At 45.2% G+C, this 20,218-nt stretch overlaps 1 protein-coding gene across 3 annotated transcripts in view; it reads left to right on the forward strand.

The window, feature by feature from the left end:
* Positions 1-9,529, forward strand: part of NOTCH1 (notch receptor 1) — a 101,102-nt gene extending 91,573 nt beyond the window's left edge. For all 3 annotated transcript variants that reach the window (XM_083158607.1, XM_083158606.1, XM_083158608.1), the window contains 13 exons: positions 18-150; positions 1,488-1,745; positions 1,828-1,940; positions 2,035-2,603; positions 2,790-3,209; positions 3,429-3,577; positions 4,348-4,564; positions 4,801-4,891; positions 5,201-5,366; positions 5,593-5,891; positions 6,125-6,272; positions 6,355-6,452; positions 6,613-9,529. In XM_083158607.1, the coding sequence (XP_083014733.1) occupies positions 18-150; positions 1,488-1,745; positions 1,828-1,940; positions 2,035-2,603; positions 2,790-3,209; positions 3,429-3,577; positions 4,348-4,564; positions 4,801-4,891; positions 5,201-5,366; positions 5,593-5,891; positions 6,125-6,272; positions 6,355-6,452; positions 6,613-8,025 (4,074 nt within the window). In that variant the 3' untranslated portion in view covers positions 8,026-9,529. The remainder of the gene's footprint in view (positions 1-17; positions 151-1,487; positions 1,746-1,827; positions 1,941-2,034; positions 2,604-2,789; positions 3,210-3,428; positions 3,578-4,347; positions 4,565-4,800; positions 4,892-5,200; positions 5,367-5,592; positions 5,892-6,124; positions 6,273-6,354; positions 6,453-6,612) is intronic.
* The last annotated feature ends 10,689 nt before the right edge of the window (positions 9,530-20,218 follow it).

Below are 20,218 nucleotides of genomic sequence, written 5' to 3' on the forward strand. Positions count from 1 at the left end.
CATCTGTCTGTCTTCAGTGCGTTGCTGGCTATCATGGAGTGAACTGCTCTGAAAAAATTAACGAGTGCCACTCTCACCCCTGCCAAAATGGAGGAAATTGTATCGACATGCTCAACACTTACAAATGTTCCTGTCCCAGAGGAACCCAGGGTAAGTTTTGGTAGAGTGGGGAATGCGGTGGGGGTGGGTTAAGGATCAGAGCATTTCTCTTATCTGGCAGGAAAAATATGATCTCGGTTCCGAGTTTATCAGCAGTGCGGGATGCTGGGCGATATATTTAAAGCGGCAATAATGTAGATTGGCTGGTGTCCCGCACCCCTGGGAAGAGTTGTGTATCATATATAATCTGCCCGTAATAAGCCTGTATGAAGGACCTTGAAATAGAAGATTTCTGGGTACTTATGTAGTAGCCGGGCACCCACTAAGCAATTTGCTTAGTGGGCTATTCTGCATAGGAAAATCGCATCGCATGGGCCATTTTAAGGGCCATGCTATGCGATGCGATTTTCCTATGTAATTTATTCACTACTCTCTTAGCCCTGGGGGATCGGATAGCATCGCACCTCCCGAAAAAATCGCATGCGATTTTATAGGGTGTACGATGCCATTATATTAGCTATACAATAATATCATTGTATGACCTACAATGAGGTTTTAGGCACCTCCCCACTCTCCACACCACCCCGAGGCGAGTGGCGGTGGAACGCGTCCTCCGAACATTTTCATACACATACTATCCACACGGTGTGGAGTTGATTTTATATAGTGTGGGGAGCCACCGAGCCCGAAGCGTGGTGAGCGCAGCGAGGACGCGGAATACATGTAAAGTAATCCGCGGGGCTCGCTGCGCTCACCACAATATATAAAATCAACTCCACGCCGACGTGGATAGTGTGGGTATAAAAAGGTCGGAGGACTTCGCCACGCTTCGGGGTGGCGTGGGTAGTGGGGGGATGCCTAAAACCTCATTGTATGTCATACAATGATATTATTGTATATCTAATGCAATGGCATTGTACACCCTATAAAATCGCATGCGATTTTGGGATCCCCCGGGGCTAAGAGAGCAGTGAATACATTACATAGGAAAATCTCATCGCCCTTAAAATGGCCCATGAGAGGCGATTTCCTAAGTTAACGTACCTATGCAAATTGGGCGCCCGGCTACTACATAAGTACCTATTTCTGTGAAGTACATGTTTGCTTCGGTGGTACTAAATACTGAGTGGATATTTTGATATGGAAACATAGGAGATCTTCCCTTATGACACCGCCTAGACCAAATCCATTTTATTCCTTTTAAAAATGAATATAAACTAGCAGGTTTTCATGCTGAATTTGCTTTACAAAAACTGCTTGTGCGGCACCACCCTAAACAAGATTGTTCCGCTTATGGCCTTATATGGAATTGTGATTGATATGTTGGGCTGGTGGTGAAGGAGAAACACGCCCAGGTGTGATTTAAAATGTGTTTGCCTTCTACCCAGGTGTTCACTGTGAAATTAATATCGATGACTGCAACCCACCGTACGAGGGCCCCAACCAGAAGCCTAAATGTTTTAATGGCGGCAAATGTGTAGACCGAGTGGGAGGCTACCACTGCAACTGCTTGCCGGGCTTTGTAGGGGAGCGATGCGAGGGCGATGTGAACGAGTGCCTCTCAAACCCTTGCGATGCCCGCGGAACACAGAACTGCATCCAGCTTATCAACGATTATCGGTGTGAATGCCGCCAAGGGTTCACAGGTAAGAACAATTTCAGGGCTTGGGTTCCCTTATTGCTTCAAGTGGGCTCCTGGAGACCTAACTGCATTTAAATTCTCCACAGGGAGACGCTGTGAGGCGCTGCTTGACGGATGTAAGGTAAAGCCGTGCAGAAATGGTGGAACTTGCGCCATTGCCACAAACACGGAGCGCGGCTTCATCTGCAAGTGTCCCCCGGTAAGTGGAGAAGATGCTGCAATATTACTGTTTACTAGTTGACTTAACACAATCCAAGTTCCAGTTAATTTATCATTTGTCCTTTTTGTTGCAGGGTTTCGATGGTGCTACTTGTGAATACGATACTCGGATGTGCGGAAACCTTCGCTGCCAGAATGGTGGAACCTGTATACCCTCGTTAAAGACCAGTAAATGTGTGTGCGCTGAGGGATACACCGGTCCAGTCTGTCAATATCCGCTCAGCAGCCCGTGTAATTCAAACCCATGTTATAATGGTGGGACATGCAAGTACGTTCCCGAAGAGCCTTTCTTCCAATGCATCTGTCCCCGAAACTTCAACGGTCTCTTTTGCCACATGTTGGACTTCAGTTTTCAAGGTGGCCCAGGGCAGAGCATCGACCCACCCAAAGTCAAGGAGGACTGTGGGATTGACTCGTGCGCCGCTCAGGCTGGGAACCAGATCTGCAACGCCAAGTGCAACACCCATGCCTGCAGTTGGGACGGCGGGGACTGCTCACTAAACTTCAATGACCCATGGAAGAACTGCCCTCCGGCTCTGCAGTGCTGGAAGTACTTTAACGATACAAAGTGTGACCCCCAGTGCAACATCGCGGGATGTCTCTACGATGGCTTTGATTGCCAGAAAGTGGAAGTTCAGTGCAAGTAAGTTATACCAGGAGAATGGGCTATAAATCTGATTCCATAGAACCAACTTCTACCACTGGTGGTATTGGGGCACAAAGTAAAAACTGTAAATGATTAAGCGGTAGCCTAGGCTACTTACTAGTTGTCACGTCTTGCTGTTGAGTGTACCTAACCTGTCTCCCCAAATTATCCATCTTTCCTTAGTCCTCTTTATGACCAGTATTGCAAGGACCACTTCCAGGATGGCCACTGTGACCAGGGCTGTAACAACGCTGAGTGTGAGTGGGACGGCCTGGACTGCGCCAACAACATGCCGGAAAAACTGGCTGAGGGCACCTTGGTAGTGGTGGTTTTGATGCCTCCGGAAAGGCTGAAGAACAATTCCTTCAATTTCCTCCGAGAGTTAAGTCGGATCCTCCACACCAATGTGGTGTTCAAGAAGAACGAGAACAATGAATACATGATCTTCCCATACTACGGCAACAAAGAAGAGCTGAAGAAACATCACATTAAAAGGTCAACGCAGGAGTGGTCCGAGGCCCCCGGAGCCATCTTCAGCAGAGTGAAGGATTCGCTGATCCCTGCGCGGTACCGGAGGGAGCTGGACCAGCTGCAGATTAAAGGGTAGGTGGAATATTTTCTTCAGTCACATCTTGTGGTGTTCATGGCCCTACTTCCGAATAGATCTAAAGGACCTAACTGTTGGTTATTAGAAGTTTGCAGATTCCTTGGTCTTCCCAAACCTGCATATCTACTGCATTATTTTATACATGATCAGATTTAATTTAGAGATGATCAACTTGTCTTGTACTACAGGAACCTTCTTTCATTTGCATCCTACAGGTCCATTGTCTACTTGGAGATCGATAATCGGCAATGCTTCCAGGCCTCCTCGCAATGCTTCAACAGTGCTACAGACGTGGCGGCCTTCCTTGGCGCACTTGCCTCTCTTGGGAATCTGGACATCCCGTACAAGATCGAAGCTGTGAAAAGTAAGTGCCCATACTCTGCTTGGCCTACTGTTGACTACTATTCCCCGACCCTTCCCATCTGTCCATGTGGACGTGAGTACCAGGATTGTGCTCTGTCTGCATCTGCCCCTTGCACTTTATCAGGGTTGAACTCCTAATTTGATTGGGTAAAGTAAAGTCTTACTGAAGTACATCCATGTTATTTCCCCTTGTACATCTCCTGTTGCTTTCCGCTTGAATCTCCATCAGGCCTGTGACCTTGCCCTCTCCAGAAAAATAAAAAGAAACCCCTATCAAATACTTTGTTTAATTCCACCCAACTCAGTCAATGAAGTCTTTGCAATGGTTTTTCGTCTCTCCTCTCCTTTTCACTGGATTTATATTGTGATCATTAATTCTTTAAGAAGGGAAAGAGGAGAGCGAGAGAAACTGATCAATAGCATAAATGGTATCTCCAAAATCCCAAGTAAATCCTCAGTCTTAACAGCTCAATGAGAGCGGAGTGATGTGAGGTTGATTAATCCGTTTTCTTAAAGGAGTAAAGTAAACCGGTCTCTTGATACCGCCGTTCGGGGCAGGAGAGAATTTTAAGGGTAATTTGCAATTCTGATGAGCAACGGAAAATAACCTTCTGTTTAGAATGTGTTATTTTTCCACCTTCTCTCCTCTCCTGAAGATTACATTCAGCCGCCTGGTTTTATTAACAAATTTCACATCATTTTCGTGGTGTTGCTGGTTTGAGATGCAGCTTTAAATGTCTGTCTTACTGAGCTTTTCCCGCTCGTCCTCAGGTGAAACGGTCTCTCCGCCGATCAAATCTCCGCTCTATCCTGGTTTGGGCGTGGGGGCGTTTGCTCTCTTGGTGATCTTCATCGTGGTGGGGGTGATCGTGAATAAGAAGAGACGCAGGGAACACGGGCATCTCTGGTTCCCGGAGGGTTATATCGCCAAAGAATCCAACAAGAAGAAGCGCAGGGAGCCCCTTGGGGAAGATTCTGTGGGTCTAAAGTAAGTACTCTCCTCTGAAGGGTCGCAAGCTATGTGTGTGTGTGTTTTCTCCCTTTAAATCGGGGGAAAGGGATCATATTTATCATTGACCTTTTTAGCCCATGCAATTTTAATTTGGGCTTTTTATTTATTTTTACGCCTTTTGCTTGTAACAACGTATTAACTGTTTTTTGATGGTAAATATTTTCTTCTCTGCACATTTTAATGCTGGTTATCCTTCTGTTACCTTTTTAAAGGCCGCTAAAAAATGGTGCCGATGGTTCTTTGATGGATGATAATCAGAATGAGTGGGGAGACGAGGAAGCTCTGGACAACAAGAGATTCAGGGTAAGAAGTTTTGTGATTACCTGTGCGTTACTACTATAGTTCACTCTAGAACCCTGCATCATTCAATACCCATGCAGTTCCTCTTCCCTGCCTGGGGTGTCGCTCTCTGCTTTGGTGCTCCTATCACAAGTGTGGTCTGCATATCAATGCTGAAATACAGACCACACTGTGATAGAAGCACCACAGCAGAGAGCGACAATATCTGTATTTGGCATTGGTTCTGTCAGCATTGCAGTCTTGGTGTCTAATGGTGCTCAACCCTCAGACTGTCCTTCCTTTTGGTGCTGAATATTCTGATTTTGCTTCTAGTTTGAAGATCAAGTGATGCTCCCTGATACTGGCGATCAGACTGACCATAGACAATGGACCCAACAGCATTTGGATGCGGCCGATCTCCGAGCTCCGTCTATGGCGCCAACACCCCCGCAGGGAGAGATAGATGCGGACTGCATGGACGTTAACGTACGAGGCCCAGGTATGGATTTACTTATATACATTTTTATCACCTGTAATTTTAGATGCAACTTTTAAAACGATAAAGGTGCAACAGTCCATTGTTACTGATGTCACATGATCCAAGATAATAATATATGGTTGCCAGGCGTCCTTTTAATTGCAACCGATTGCTGAATCTCCGGCAGTTTAGCACATGAGATGTCCTGTGTACTAGTTCTGACCTTCAGTCTGTGTCTGTGCTGCAGATGGTTTCACCCCACTCATGATCGCGGCCTGTAGTGGCGGAGGATTGGAGACTGGAAACAGTGAGGAAGAAGAGGATGCCTCTGCCAACATGATCTCTGACTTCATCGGTCAAGGTGCCAATCTCCACAACCAAACGGACCGAACCGGAGAGACGGCGCTTCACTTGGCTGCACGCTACGCTCGCGCCGACGCAGCCAAGCGGCTGCTGGAGTCCAGCGCAGATGCCAATGTTCAGGATAACATGGGCCGGACTCCCCTGCACGCTGCTGTAGCGGCTGACGCTCAAGGGGTCTTCCAGGTATGTTTGCCGCAGTCTTAATAACCAATTAGCAACTTTGCATTTCTAAAAGCAAATTATTAATTTTTATTTCAGTAATTTAATTTAAATTTAATGCATCATTACCAGAGCTGCATCAATAGAAGTGTTCAAGTGATAACATTTGGGCAATTTATAAATCTTAGCCTTCCCGTTAAGGGGAGAGCTATTATGCTACATTGGGCTCTTATGAATTTTTCTGTCTTCTGGAACAGATTCTCATCCGCAACAGAGCCACAGACCTGGATGCCCGCATGTACGATGGCACAACCCCGCTGATCCTTGCAGCCCGCTTGGCCGTAGAGGGCATGGTGGAAGAACTCATCAGCTCCCATGCTGACGTGAATGCAGTGGATGAACTAGGTAACTACAGACACCCGCTAATACTTTCCCCGTGTGCTGCGCCGCTGCTTTCTTCTTCTAAAGTGTTTCCTCTTTGCCGTAGGAAAATCCGCACTGCACTGGGCAGCAGCCGTAAATAATCTGGACGCTGCCTCTGTCCTCTTGAAAAATGGAGCCAATAAGGACATGCAAAACAACAAGGTAAGAACATCTATAATCTAAGAGTTTGTCCCCCTCAATAAGCCCCAATTTGATTTCGTTGGAACCAGTTTAATGCTGGGAATTAGGAGAGTTCAGCAATTTATTTTATTTGTAAAAAATTTTAAATTTTTTAACCTGGCTGATCTGTCTCTATGTGCAGGAAGAGACACCGCTGTTTCTGGCAGCAAGAGAAGGGAGCTATGAAACGGCCAAAGTGCTTCTGGATCACTATGCGAACCGCGACATTACGGATCACATGGACAGACTCCCCCGCGATATTGCCCAAGAACGCATGCATCACGATATTGTCCGGCTACTGGATGACTACAATCTTGTGAGGAGTCCACAGCTACACAATGGTCAACTGGGAGCTCCAACCTTATCGCCTCCCATCTGCTCCCCCAACGGGTACATTGGTAGCATGAAGCCAACAGTACAAGGGAAGAAGGCTCGAAAACCAAGCGCCAAGGCTCCCGGTTGCAAAGATTCAAAAGACATTAAAGCGAGAAGAAAAAAGTCACAAGATGGCAAAAATGGAATTCTAGATTCCAACAGCTCTGGCGTGTTGTCTCCTGTTGACTCCCTGGAGTCTCCTCATGGGTACTTGTCAGATGTTTCATCACCTCCCTTGATGACCTCTCCGTTTCAGCAGTCTCCATCGATGCCGCTCAACCACCTCACCAATATGCAGGATTCGCACATTAGCATGAATCACCTCAATATGACGGCTAAACAGGAAATGGTCGGAGGCTCTAACCGAATGGTTTTTGAGTCCATGGGGCCCCGTCTCACACACCATTCTGTGTCTAGCCCCAGCGCTGTAATGAATGGCGGCTCCATGCAATTCACCGTGGGTGGAGCGGCAGCGATGAATGGCCAATGTGACTGGTTGACAAGACTGCAGAACAGGATGGTCCCTAACCAGTACAACCCTTTGAGAAATAACATCCAGCAAGGTGGGCATCCACAAACCCAGGCCCTCCAGCATGGCCTGATGACGTCCCTGCATACCGGCCTGCCAGCGTCGGCTCTGTCGCAGATGATGACTTATCAGGCTATGCCTAATGCACGGATGGCCACCCAACCTCACCGTTTGCAAGCTCAGCAGATACAGCAAATGCAGCAACAAAACCTCCAGCTGCAACAACAAAGTATCCAACAGCAACAGCACAACGCCACCTCTTCCGGCGGCCATATTGGTGGTGCCTTCTGTGGTGCTGATCTTACTCAATCAGACATGCAGCAGATGACAAGCAATGGCCTTCACGCCATTATGCCACAGGACACCCAGATCTTAACAAGTTCTCTGCCAGCCACTCTCACCCAATCTATGACGACTACCCAGTTCCTGACACCACCTTCCCAGCATAGTTATTCTTCCCCTATGGACAATACTCCCAACCACCAGTTGCAGGTGCCGGATCATCCTTTCCTGACACCATCTCCTGAATCACCTGACCAGTGGTCGAGCTCCTCCCCTCATTCCAACATATCCGATTGGTCAGAAGGTATATCCAGTCCACCTACAAATATACAGTCTCAGCATAACCACATTCCTGAAGTATTCAAATAAATGCTACAAACTTGTGTTATAAAGTGTGGCTCATGCTGGGGCAAATGTGAGACACTGGGACGGACAGAAGGACATGACTTGGGTTTTTTATTTTTTTTATTTTTGGGGGGGGTTTTAATACAATTTTATATAAGAGAGAGATTTGAACAATTTTTGACTTTTGAATATTTATTTACTTCTTGCCTATGATCCGAACCCTAAAACACTGCCCTTTTTTTTTTAAAAAAAAAATTGTTTTATTTATACGTTTTTTTTATTATCTTCGCTCTTTATTTTTTGAACAAAATTTTATTAGGAGCTTATATTATTGACATTTTTAAATGAAGAAGACGTATAGATTTTGTTTTATTGTGCAAAATGTAATAACAAATTCTTAAAATTAAATTGGGTATTTATTCCGTATTTTTTTTTTTATTATTATTTAATCCGGATTGATTTGCAAAGAACAAACCAATTCCATATCCCCAACAACAAAAAAATAACACAACAACAAAAAACCCACATTGTACATGTTTTGTAAAGTGTAAAAACAGAAGAAAAAAAATATTTTATAAGCATGTATTTTTGGGGGGAGGGGGGCGCAATGTGCCATGTATGTTGTCAGATTTTCCAGTATTGTAGTGAGTTGTAAATTAAGCTAGAATGTCTTTTATTTTTAAACCTGAAAACACTCATTGCTTATTAAAACCATTTGCTAGATTATCATGCTTTTGGAAATGCTACCAACAAAAACGGAAAAATATAATAGTTGAAATCACACTGGACAGTAAACTTTGCCTAAAGAACAGATTTTTTATTTGATGCGCACAGGCATTTCATTTTTATTTTTTTATTAAAAAAACTTGAAAGGACTGGAATATGTTGTGATATTCGTGCAATGTCACCTTTTTTTCATTTGAATTTTTTTTTTTAACATGTAAAAAAGATGGGCCTCCTAAAATGTTTGACCTCGGAGGCCTTTGGTCCATTAATTTTTGGAATTGGTGACCCTGCAAGACAACCACACACAAGGAAGTGATCTTTGGTACAAGCCTGTGGCATAATGTTTTCTAAGCTTTGTACATAAATATATATATATATATATTGTAGGTTTTGTTTAAAAAATCTACGTGAATATCCTGATTTTATATGATGTATCAGGTTAGATACTATTCTGAGCTGGATGGCCGCGTAACCACCACCATCTTTCTGAAGACCTTTCACCAACACGTCCTCTGTTGGATTTGTGGGAAGGACTTTCAGAATAAAATGTAAAACTGTACTATAACTTGTCAAAAGAGTTAATGGCTTGTGTCCCTTCATTTCCCACCTCTAATGTGTTATTTTATAAGGATCATCAGGAAGAGGATTATATATCGATGTTAAGTTCATAGTCTACTCTAGTGACCTATTGTATCGAACTGCAAAGTTGTAGTTTGCAAAACATTTTTTTTTTATTTTATTATTTTTTAACTGCTTTTGTAAACTGATGTCTTTTGTTATAATAAAAGAATTTAAAACAAGAGGTAGCGTTGGAGTGTGAAACCTTTTTTGTTATTTTGCCTAGTTCATCTTTTATATTGTAGATATACTGTGGGGGGAAATAGGGATAGCGGGAAAACACTCCTCAGAACTCCGATTGTTGCATGTCTCAGTCAAAACTGCTCCTCACATGACCACTTGAACCCAGAAAGAGCCGCTACCGAAGGAGCCATGTAAGACACAGGCAGACCACCATCATGTCTACTGTTCAGCACCATGAATGTTACATGGCACAGAGACTAATAAGCGGATATCTGGCTTTCTCAGTTTTAGCTATAGTATGGGCCATATGGGGAATATAGATGCTGAATGAGTCATTTGGCTATGTAGTCCATCGCTATAGGCACCCATAAACCGGACTAGTTGAAGCATCCAAATGTAAGCTCTTACGAGCAGGACCCTCTCTCCTTTTTCCTCTCTTACTATATATTCCTCTAAAGCAACTGTCTTTATTTACCTTGTACTTGTCCCAAATTGCCTCAGGTGTATACAATGTGGCCGGCGTGGGGGCTTGTACGGCGAAGATGGCTTTTCCTCGCCAAAAACAAGCCATTCCCGCTGTCTAACCCCTCCTCCCCAAAAACAAGCCATCCTCGCTGTCAAACCCCTCGCCGTATTCAACGTACGGCCAAAATTCTCGAGGTTCGCCGCAAATGCAGCAAGTCCCGCCATTTTAATGGCCACACATCGTTTCCACCTTGCCTCAGAGAACAGGCAAGTTGAATACTGACGGCAAGCTTTCTGCACTTTTCTCTGGCAATAGCTCGCCGTCGGGGGCAATGAATACCCCTCAGAGGGTACACACAGTGAGATTTCTACTTTCACATCGAAATTGAATGGGCATCAAATGTGTTTTTCCACATTCGATGCAGATTTGATCCTGATGCGCGTTCATGTTTAGTGGAAATCGAAAAGAAGAATAGTCTTGCCAGGCAAAGCCACAGAAGGAGCCCTTCGGATTTAGCTCCAGCGCTTGCCAGAATGTCCCCGCTGGCTGAGAGGGACTCCCATCAGACTGGGACGTGTGAGCATCTCGCACGCATGTGCTTATCTGTCACTCGGCAGCGGGTATTGGAAACCCTGCCCGTCTCCGCTTCAGGGAGAGGGTTAGGGGAGGCGGCGGGGACAGACCGGGAGCTCCGTCGGAAAGGGGCGCGTAAGTGCCCCCTTTCCGGCAGCTGAATGAGAGGGGGCTCCATCTGTATATAGTACAAATCGAAATCCTTATCTAACCGTGTGTACCCACTATTATACTGTAAGTCATAGTTTTGACTCACTTATGGGCTCTGAGGAACCCTTGTGACACCATTCTAAATCAATAATAACCCAGAGCTCTGAGACTTGTAGGTGTGACACATAGGCCCTTATTTTAGTTCACTCTTTCTGACGAAATCGTTCTTAGCTGGACAAAACCATGTGCACTGCAGGTGGGGCAGATGTAAAATGTGCAGAGAGTTAGATTTGGGTGAGTTAATTTGTTTCTGTGCAGGGAAAATACTGACTGCTTTATTTTTACACTGCAATATAGATCTCACGTTGAAGTAAAACCCCACCCAAATCTAATTCTCTCTGCACAAGTAACATCTGCCCCACCTGCAATGCACATGGTTTTGTCCATCTAAGAAGGATTTTGTCAGAGTGAACTAGAATAAGGCCCATAGGGAGCAGTAAGGAGCTGAAGTCACTGAAAATGCTAGTCACTAATAAGGCATCAGGATGAAATAACTACAATCCTAAAGCAACGAATCAGAAACTTTCTTTCATTGTCTAACTTGCCTAAACTTATAAACTGATTGCTGGTTGGTTGATCTCTCTTGGTACGTACAAAGGTCCAATGAGAAACCGCATTATCCCAGTGCATCATTTAGTGGGCGAGGTCATGTGTTGGTTCCTGGCTGCTTTGGATAATTATCTGGGTGACCTGCAAGTTCCTGTTTTTACAAGTGTCACCACTTTGGAAGTAGAATTATTTCTGTAGAAAATTCTCTATTTAAAGATGTTTTGGTGGCGAGGGGGAAATCCCAGACCTTCCGTTGTCCTTTTCTATGTTCCCCGTCAGTTTTGCTTCCAGAATGTGGCACCTGCTGTTTCTCCATGGTCATTATAGCCTGGAAATAGGTCTGTGCAGATAACTTATTAAGGCATTTATTCCATGTTTCCCGTCGGAATGTCAGACTTCCTATTGGGGGAAGTGAGTCAGACCAATGTATCCATGTGATAATCACCATCGCGTGACGCCACTGGGGGCACTTTCCATGGACTGGGTGTAACTCAGTGACGTGACTCTGCTCGGCATCATCTCTCCCACGCCTGCTCAGGCTTTCTGTCATTGTCTGCAGTTTGTACGTGTAAAACTTATTCATTCGTCCCTACGTTTCTGCAATGTGGACAGTATTGACCCCATATACTCATTCACGCTCTGGGAGACCACCTAGTAAAGAGACCTTTTGGAAGGGGTGTGGATCAGTTGGTCACCAGCAAGTCATTAGGTCGACATGTGTCTAAGTCGTTATGAGTCCAGGTCGACAGGGTCATTAGGTCGACATGGGTTACGTCGACAGTCAAAAGGTCGACATGGCTTTTTTCACTGTTTTTTACCCGAAAGTTCGACATGGACACAGGTTATAGTGCACTGCGTCCCCTTGCATGGCTCACTGCGCTCGCCATGTTTCGGGCTCGGCGCCTCGCTGCGCTCGGCACACTATTTTATTCTCCCACCACTCCCTAGTGGATGGTAGGGCATGAAATACCGCCTGTCGGCTCAAAAAAACAGTGAAAAACCCCATGTTGACCTTTTGACTGTCGACCTAACCATTGTCGACCTAATGACCCTGTCGACCTAACCCATGTTGATCTAGACTCATGTCAACCTTCCTGCATGTCGACCTAATGACTGTCTAACAACTTGCTGGTGACCCATTGACCGTATCCCTTTGGAAGTCCGTGCTGCAAAAGGAACCAGGTAGACAAGTTACATAGTAGGTAAGGCTGAAAAAAGACTTGCGTCCATCTAGTTCAACCTGGTATAGATATCCATTGCTGATTTGGTAGGTTCTGATATTTTACAGACAGAATATATTTCTTATTTGTACCCATGGATTTTTTATCCAGTAAATGTTTGTCCAACTTTGCCTTGAACACATTTAATGAGCCAGCCGTTACCACCTCTCTGGGAAGAGAGTTCCAGAGTTTGACTGTTCTGACCGTAAAGAAATTCTTTCTTCTAGCTGAATGAAATCTTTTTTCTTCTAATCTATACTCATGCCTTCGCGTCCTAGATTCCTTTCTAGTAGAAAATATTGTGTGTGACAGTTCCGTATATTGGCCCTTGATATATCTGTACATGTTGAGCATGTCCCCCCTTAAACGTCACTTCTCTAGTGTAAATAGTCCCAGCTTGCTTAATCTCTCCTCGTAGTTTAAAGTCTCCATTCCCCTAATAAGCTTTGTTGCTCGCCTTTGGATTTTTTCTAATTCTATGATGTCCTTTTTATAGTGTGGGGCCCAGAACTGCACTCCGTACTTGAGGTGATGGCCTTATACAGTGGCATAATTACCCTTGAGTCCCTAGTTTCCATTCCCCTCTTAATACATGCCAGAATTTTGTTGGCCTTTTTTGTAGCTACATTACAATGGACACTACATCCCAGTTCGCTGTCTATTTGGACTCCTAGAACCTTTTCAAGTATGGAATTACCCAGTTCCTCTCCGCTAAGGTTGTAACTTGCACACTGGATGTGTCTCCCAAGGTGCAAAACCTTACATTTATCTACATTGAACCTCATCTTCCATTTTTTTGCCCACTCATCTAGAATTGCAAGATCATTTTGAAGCATGGTGACATCTTCTGATGATTTGATGACTTTGCTAAGTTTTGTATCGTCCGCAAAGATGGATACATTGCTGAGTAACCCTATCCCAATATCGTTAATAAAAATGTTAAACAGAATGGGCCCCAAAACCGAACCCTGGGGCCCACCACTTAGTACCGGTATAGTAACCCAATCCTAGGTTCTCCATTTTATTAATCAATCTCTTGTGTGGGACAGTATCAAATGCTTTAGCGAAATCTAGGAAAATCACATCTACAACATTTCCATTATCGAGGTTTTTGCTAACCTCTTCATAGAACCCAAGTAGATTAGTTTGGCATGAACGATTTTTCACGAACCCATGTTGGTAAGTACTGAGTAGACAGTGATGGTCTAAATATTCCTGGATACCATCCCTTAAAAATCCTTCAAATAGTTTACCCACAATTGATGTTAAACTAACGGGTCTGTAATTAGCGGGATCTTCCTTTTTACCTTTTTTTGAATATTGGCACTACCTCTGCTATTCTCCAATCTTTTGGTACTATACTTGATGATAGTGACTTGCTAAAGATATCCAGATGTCCAAGTGATTGGACAGTGATAGCAAATAGATCAACAGGATTAATTTGACATCCGTAATTTTGTAGATCCAGTGCGATCAATGGTTACTGCAGATGCCCTTCTTGGCAAACTGTCCACAAGTTCCTGGTACATTCTGTCATTCCGCCTTAAGTACAGTGACCAGCTGACCCTGAAGAAGGCAGAGTTGGCATACATTGTACCTGTTGTTCCAATTCGTCCCAGAGGTTCTCCGTTAGGGTAAAATCTATAATGTGAGGTTGCCAGTCCACCCGGGTCATCAAATCACTGTATACCAGTTCAGCGTATGCATTGTAGTCCTCAAAACAGTTTGGACATTTCCGTAGACCTGCCACAATGTAGGCAGCACAGAGTTATTGAGAACATCTCTATACTTCTAAGAGTTAATGTGACCAAGCAATACAAAAGGACCTAGGAGTCTAAATTGACATCAAACTGGGGTCCAGTGCTCAGTGTCATGAAGCATCTAATAAGGCAAACGGATATTAGCTTGTATAAAAAGGGGCATGGAAACTAGGAACGTCAATGTAATTTTTCCTATGACACAGGGCACTGGTTAGACCTCATCTAGCATTTGGAGTGCAATTCTGGGCTCTGCACTACAAAAGTGCATTATAGAACTGGAAAAAGTCCAGAAAAGGGCAACCAAGCTAATAAAACTGTTGGCTTATTTAAGCTAAGGACAGGCTAGCCAAATTAGAATGCTTAACGCACAAATATATCAGGGGACATTACAACGATCTATCAGGCAGCCTATTTACTCCGAAATCAGATAATAGGACATGAGGTCATTCACTCAGATTGGAGCAGAGAAGATTTCACACCCTTAGAAGGGAAGGCTTTTTTACGGTAAGGGCAGTAAAATGATGGAACTCTTTTCTAGAAGAAGTGGTGTCTGCAGATCCAATAATTACATTTAAAAACGATAAGACAAGCATCTATCTGACAAAAACATCCAGGGATATAACCGATAGTCAAAATTTAGCCCTAAGGGAACCAAAGTTAGTAATACGAATAAGAGATATAGGGGTATATTCAATTGATGTTGAAACTGCCGCCTTGCCCGGAGAAAGACGTCAGTTTTCGACATTAATTAGTCGGAAGGGGTTCCAACCTTTTCAGTGCTAGCTTTATTTTTCTGGCGGAATGTTCTGGCCTGCAGAAAACCAGATGGATTTGGTTGGGAAAAGGGAGCTGCTCTAATGGATTCAGTTGGGAAAAGGGAGCTGCTCTAATGGATTCAGTTGGGAAAAGGGAGCTGCTCTACACAGCGCAAGTGAATCTTTTCTTTAACCTTGGAAAACCAGGTGGATTGGCAGAATAGCCGCATATCCACCTTTGACGGAAACACAGCGCTTTTGGCCATGTTTCCGGCAACCTCAATCCGACATGAAAAGATGTCGGATTGAGGCAGGGAGGATGGCGCCGGGTGAGCAGCAGCTTACATGGTGCCGATTTCCTGTCCGCTACCTCCAGTACCCTTTTGCTGCCTAAGATAGCCACCAGCTGCCAGGCTGGGTGAGAGCAGCTCACCCAGCTCCCACCGCTGCGCTCACCCAGTCCCTGTGCCAGGCGGATGAGAATCAATCAGCAGCCAAATCCGACATTCAAATTTGGCCGTTGCATTGAAGAAGGGATGCCGGATCCATTCCGCCAATGAATTTTGGAATGGATCCGACATCCAATGAATGTACCCCATAAGATCAGAGAATACTCTAACCGGTCCTGTATTAAAGGTCGAACATGATGGACGCAAGTCTTTTTTCATCCTAAACTACTACGTCACTATGTATGTCCTCATGACTTCACAAGTCGCACCCGATTTCCCTGGTCTTACCATGTGATTTTGCACTTGCTGTGCTATTTTTACAAGTGATTTATTGTATGCACTAAAAACCAACCACGATGTGCACCTGACACCTGTGATTCCAATTAATCCGATGTGGAGCAGGTCCTTTCTCAGACCCGATGCGCAGGAGACCTTGGATCCGAATCAGAGCTGAAACACATTAGATTTGCCACTTTTCATCCAATTTCTTGGTCTGATCCGTCGGAATCGGTTGAAAAGTGGACAAATCGCACATGTGTATGGCCAGCTCCAGAGCTACAGAACTAAGGGCGTGAAGGCGTGCTTTCCGTGCTGTACTAGCACGGATCACATTGCATTGCATTGTGTGTGCACGCGTTGTGCATGCAATGCGATGCAATGTGATGAAACCTAACTACAAAAAGTATGTGCAAGCACATACTTTTTGTATTGTGCAATGAGGTGCTGCGGGAGCGCGCACCTCAAAGCACACATCGGGACAGCCCGCATCGCAGCGTGTATGGGCAGCTTTACTTCTGGGAAAGGCGACTAGACAAGAATAGATTAGAGAAGTAGGGTTCTTTGGCTATTAAGCAATGCTAAACTTCAGCACATTGGCCCTTATTCTGGTTGGCGCGGCCGGAGCCGCACACGGTGCTCCGGCCGCACAAACCAAACCCCGCCCACGAGACGGATCGCCGCGGCCGTCCGTACACGGACGGCTGGCGATCCGCATAAAAATGGTGGAGGCGTACGCCTCCACCATGGTGGGAGCTGCCCCCTGCATTCGATGGTCGTCGACCATCGAAGGCAGGTCCGCACGCCCCAGCAGCTCCCGCAAGCTGAGACCACACGGACAATCGTCCGTGTGCTAGCTTGTATGGGGGCTGAAAGCTGACATCCGGCGACGTCAGCTTTCCGCCCCCATGAGTTGCGTCATACCCTCATTACCATGCATACGCCCCGCGTTTGCATGGGAACGCCCATGAAACGCGGGGCGTACACATAGGGAAATGAGGGTCTGAAGCCCCTCACGCCCCTATACGCCCCCTTTGCGGCGGACGAAATCCGTCTGCGGCGAAGGGGGCTGCACATGCGCAGATTGACCTCTGCGCATGTGCAGAATAAAAACATCGGCGGTACGGCCGCACGCGGGCCGTACCGTCCGAACTAGAATAAGGGCCATTGTTACATTCCCGGTTCTAAATTACCGCTATTAAACTCATAGGGGGAAATTTACTAATATGGGAGTTCCATATCAGATGGGATGTTGCTAAGGGAAACCAATCAGATACTATCTTATTGTCTTCTAGAAGGTGTTAAATAAATAAGTAGATTCTGATTGGTTGCAGATAGCAATATTCGGTACTTGTGTTAAATCAGGGCACCCGGCTACGCTACATTGTCAGCGTAGCCTGCGCCGTGATAATACAGGAGGCAGCACTGGGAGCAGGGTGGTGTGGTTTATACTTAACCTCCTCCGGGCGGCAATCCCCGATGACTCCCCGGCGGCAGTGACGGATACTTCCCGGAGGCAGCGACTGTCACTCCTCGGCGGCAGCGTTCAGTCCCCCTCCTCCGGCACTCGCAGCGAACGCTGTACGTAATTCAGCGTAGTGCCGCTGAGGGTGCATCACATGGTTTCCATGCTCCCCCAGCGGCACTACACTAATTGCGTACAGCGTCCATGGCGAGTGCCGGAGCAGGGGGACTGAATGCGACTGCTGTGGAGTCCCCGTGGATCCCAGCGTGAGTCAGCGGGGATCGACGCGGTGCCCGGGCCAGAGGAAGTTAAGTATAGACCAGCCATTTTACCCCCACTATCCACATCATACCCCCAGTATCCACGTCGGCGTGGAGTTTATTTTATAAAGTGTGTCGAACGCAGCGAGCCACCGAGCCCGAAGCGTGGCCAGCGCACGTGGATCCGCATCCACGCGCTGCGCTCGCCACACTTTATAAAATCAACTCCACGCCGACGTGGATACTGGAGGTATGATGTAGATAGTGGGGATATTAAGCATTGTGTATTTTTAGGGCTCCAAAGCCACTTACGTAGTTTACGTAGCCAGCATAGTGCTGTATTGGTATTCTGAATACACCACTATGTAAACTATGTGAAATATAACTCCTATTTTAGTGAATTACCCCCATTGTTTTTTTCCTCCATCTATGGAAAGTTTTATCTTATGACTTTGTCTCCCCCTAGTGGTCACATCTCAGCATTGCCCTGTTCATTGCTTACATTTTACATAGATTAACCCCTCAATGGAGGGTATCAATGATAGATCAACAGTGTGGCAGACAATCAATAAGTTGACATCAAAAGGTGGATATGCACAAGGTGGACGTTGACAATAGTTCGACACAAGCAAAAAAAAAGGTCAGGTGCGAAAATGGACACAAAACAACCACTAAAAAAACTCATGTTGACTTTTTTTTTTTTCAAGTGGGTGGTTTCATTGGGTCGGCAGGTCGACAGTAATATGGTCGACAGTCAATAGGGTGACCACTATTGGTCGACACCTGGTAAAACTTGACATGGGTTGAGTCGACATGGTCAAAAGGTCGTCACACGCAATAGATCCACATGGAAAAAGTCAACATGAAACAAGGTGTCAAATTATGGCCTGTCGACAAAGAGAGGTCAATCTTATGACTTTATGACCCATGCGCATTATTTTTATCGAAAAAAATCTATGGTACTTGTGTATTATCAGGGCGCCCAATTAGCATACATAAGGCACCGTAGGAACATCGCATGCATGAACATCGCATTTTTTTGCATGCAAAGCAATGCGATTTTCCTATGTCATTTATTCACTGCTCTCTACCCGCAATTGCATGTGATTTCATAGGGTGCGATGCCATTGACTTTGCTATACATTTGTATGAGATGCAATGAGATTTAGGCACCCCCCCCCCCCCCCCCCACTATCCAAGCCACCCCGTAGCGTGGCGGCGGAACGCGTCCTCTGTCCTTTTCATACCCCCACTATGTTGATTTTATATTGTGTGGCGAGCGCAGCGAGCCCAAAGCGTGGTGAGCGGCCGCGGATTACCTTACATGTATTCCGCTTCCGCTCGCCACGCTTCGGGCTTGGTGGCTCGCTGTGCTCGCACCACTATATAAGATCAACTCCACGCCAACGTGGATAGTGGGGGTATAATAAGGTCGGGCGGACGTGTTCCGCCGCCGCTCGACACGCTTTCGGGCGGGGTGGATAGTGGGGGGGTGCCTAAATCTCATTGCATCTCATACAAATGTATAGCAAAGTCAATGGCATCGCACCCTATGAAATCGCATGCGACTTTGCGGTACGATCGCATTGCATCCGTGGCCAGAGATGCGATGCAATTTTCTTACGCAGAATCACCCACTATGCAATTTGCTTAGTGGGCACCCTGATAATACACAAGTACCAAATCTATTATTAATAATAAAAAAATAAATAATAATAATAGCAATAATATTATTTACAAAGCACTTTTCTCCCTAAAGGGGCCTACACAAGGGGAGATGTTGGTGAACGATCTGAGCAATGTAGATCACTCAGATCGCTCAGCATACAGCGATGCACAGCGATCTGTCAGGGCCAGTGTTCTCCCCTGAGCAGTGTTGAAACTATACATTTTGCTTCCCCCATGCCAAAATAGTTTCAGGCCCCCTCCCCCATAATGCTCCTTGCACATTATATTAAGGAAAAAATAGAAGTGCTCGTTGCGCCTGGATAGGTGTGTAGCTGCTCTGTAAGGTTATAGTAATTTTGGGGGAGTATGGGAACAAAGCGCTGATGTTACAGATAAGACATACAATGACGTACAAGGATAGGGATTAGAGATAAGGGGTGAAAATTGAGAGATAGGCGTTATATAAAAAAATATATATATATAAAAAAATGAACAAGGAGAAAAAAATAATAAAAAAAAAAAAATAAAAAAAAAAAAAAATTAATAATAGATAAAAAATGATGGAGAGTGAATGGAATGAAAAGCAGTGGAGTAAAATTAAAATGAGCAAGTAAATGAAACTAAAATAAAAATAAAAATAAATAAAAAATTGCAATGCAACAATGTTTACACTCTTTTACGTGTTTTTTTTGTGAACCAGGTCCGGAGCTGTGCTTGTGTTAGAAGTATTTGTCCGTGGTGGGTGCGAAGCACTGGGGGAGCTTGTGACCTAACTGTCCCTTACTTGTAAGTGAGGCAGACGGTCTTCTTCTGCCGCAGTATGAACTCGCGGCTCTCCTCTCTCCACGATAGCTGTAACTTCCGGTATTCGGCTTTGCGCTTCCGGTCCTGGCTCCGTACGTGTCCTTTGTGGTTTATGTTTATAGAAAGCTTTTTAGGTTAATATCTATATTTAATCCTGAGGGTGAAAGGGTTTGTAATTGGTATATCCACTTCGTTTCAGTCCGTAGAAGGTTCTCGATGTGGTTACCTCCTCTCC

Source organism: Crinia signifera, chromosome 9 (assembly GCF_055691185.1).
Source record: "Crinia signifera chromosome 9, ASM5569118v1, whole genome shotgun sequence".
Lineage (NCBI taxonomy): Eukaryota > Metazoa > Chordata > Amphibia > Anura > Myobatrachidae > Crinia > Crinia signifera.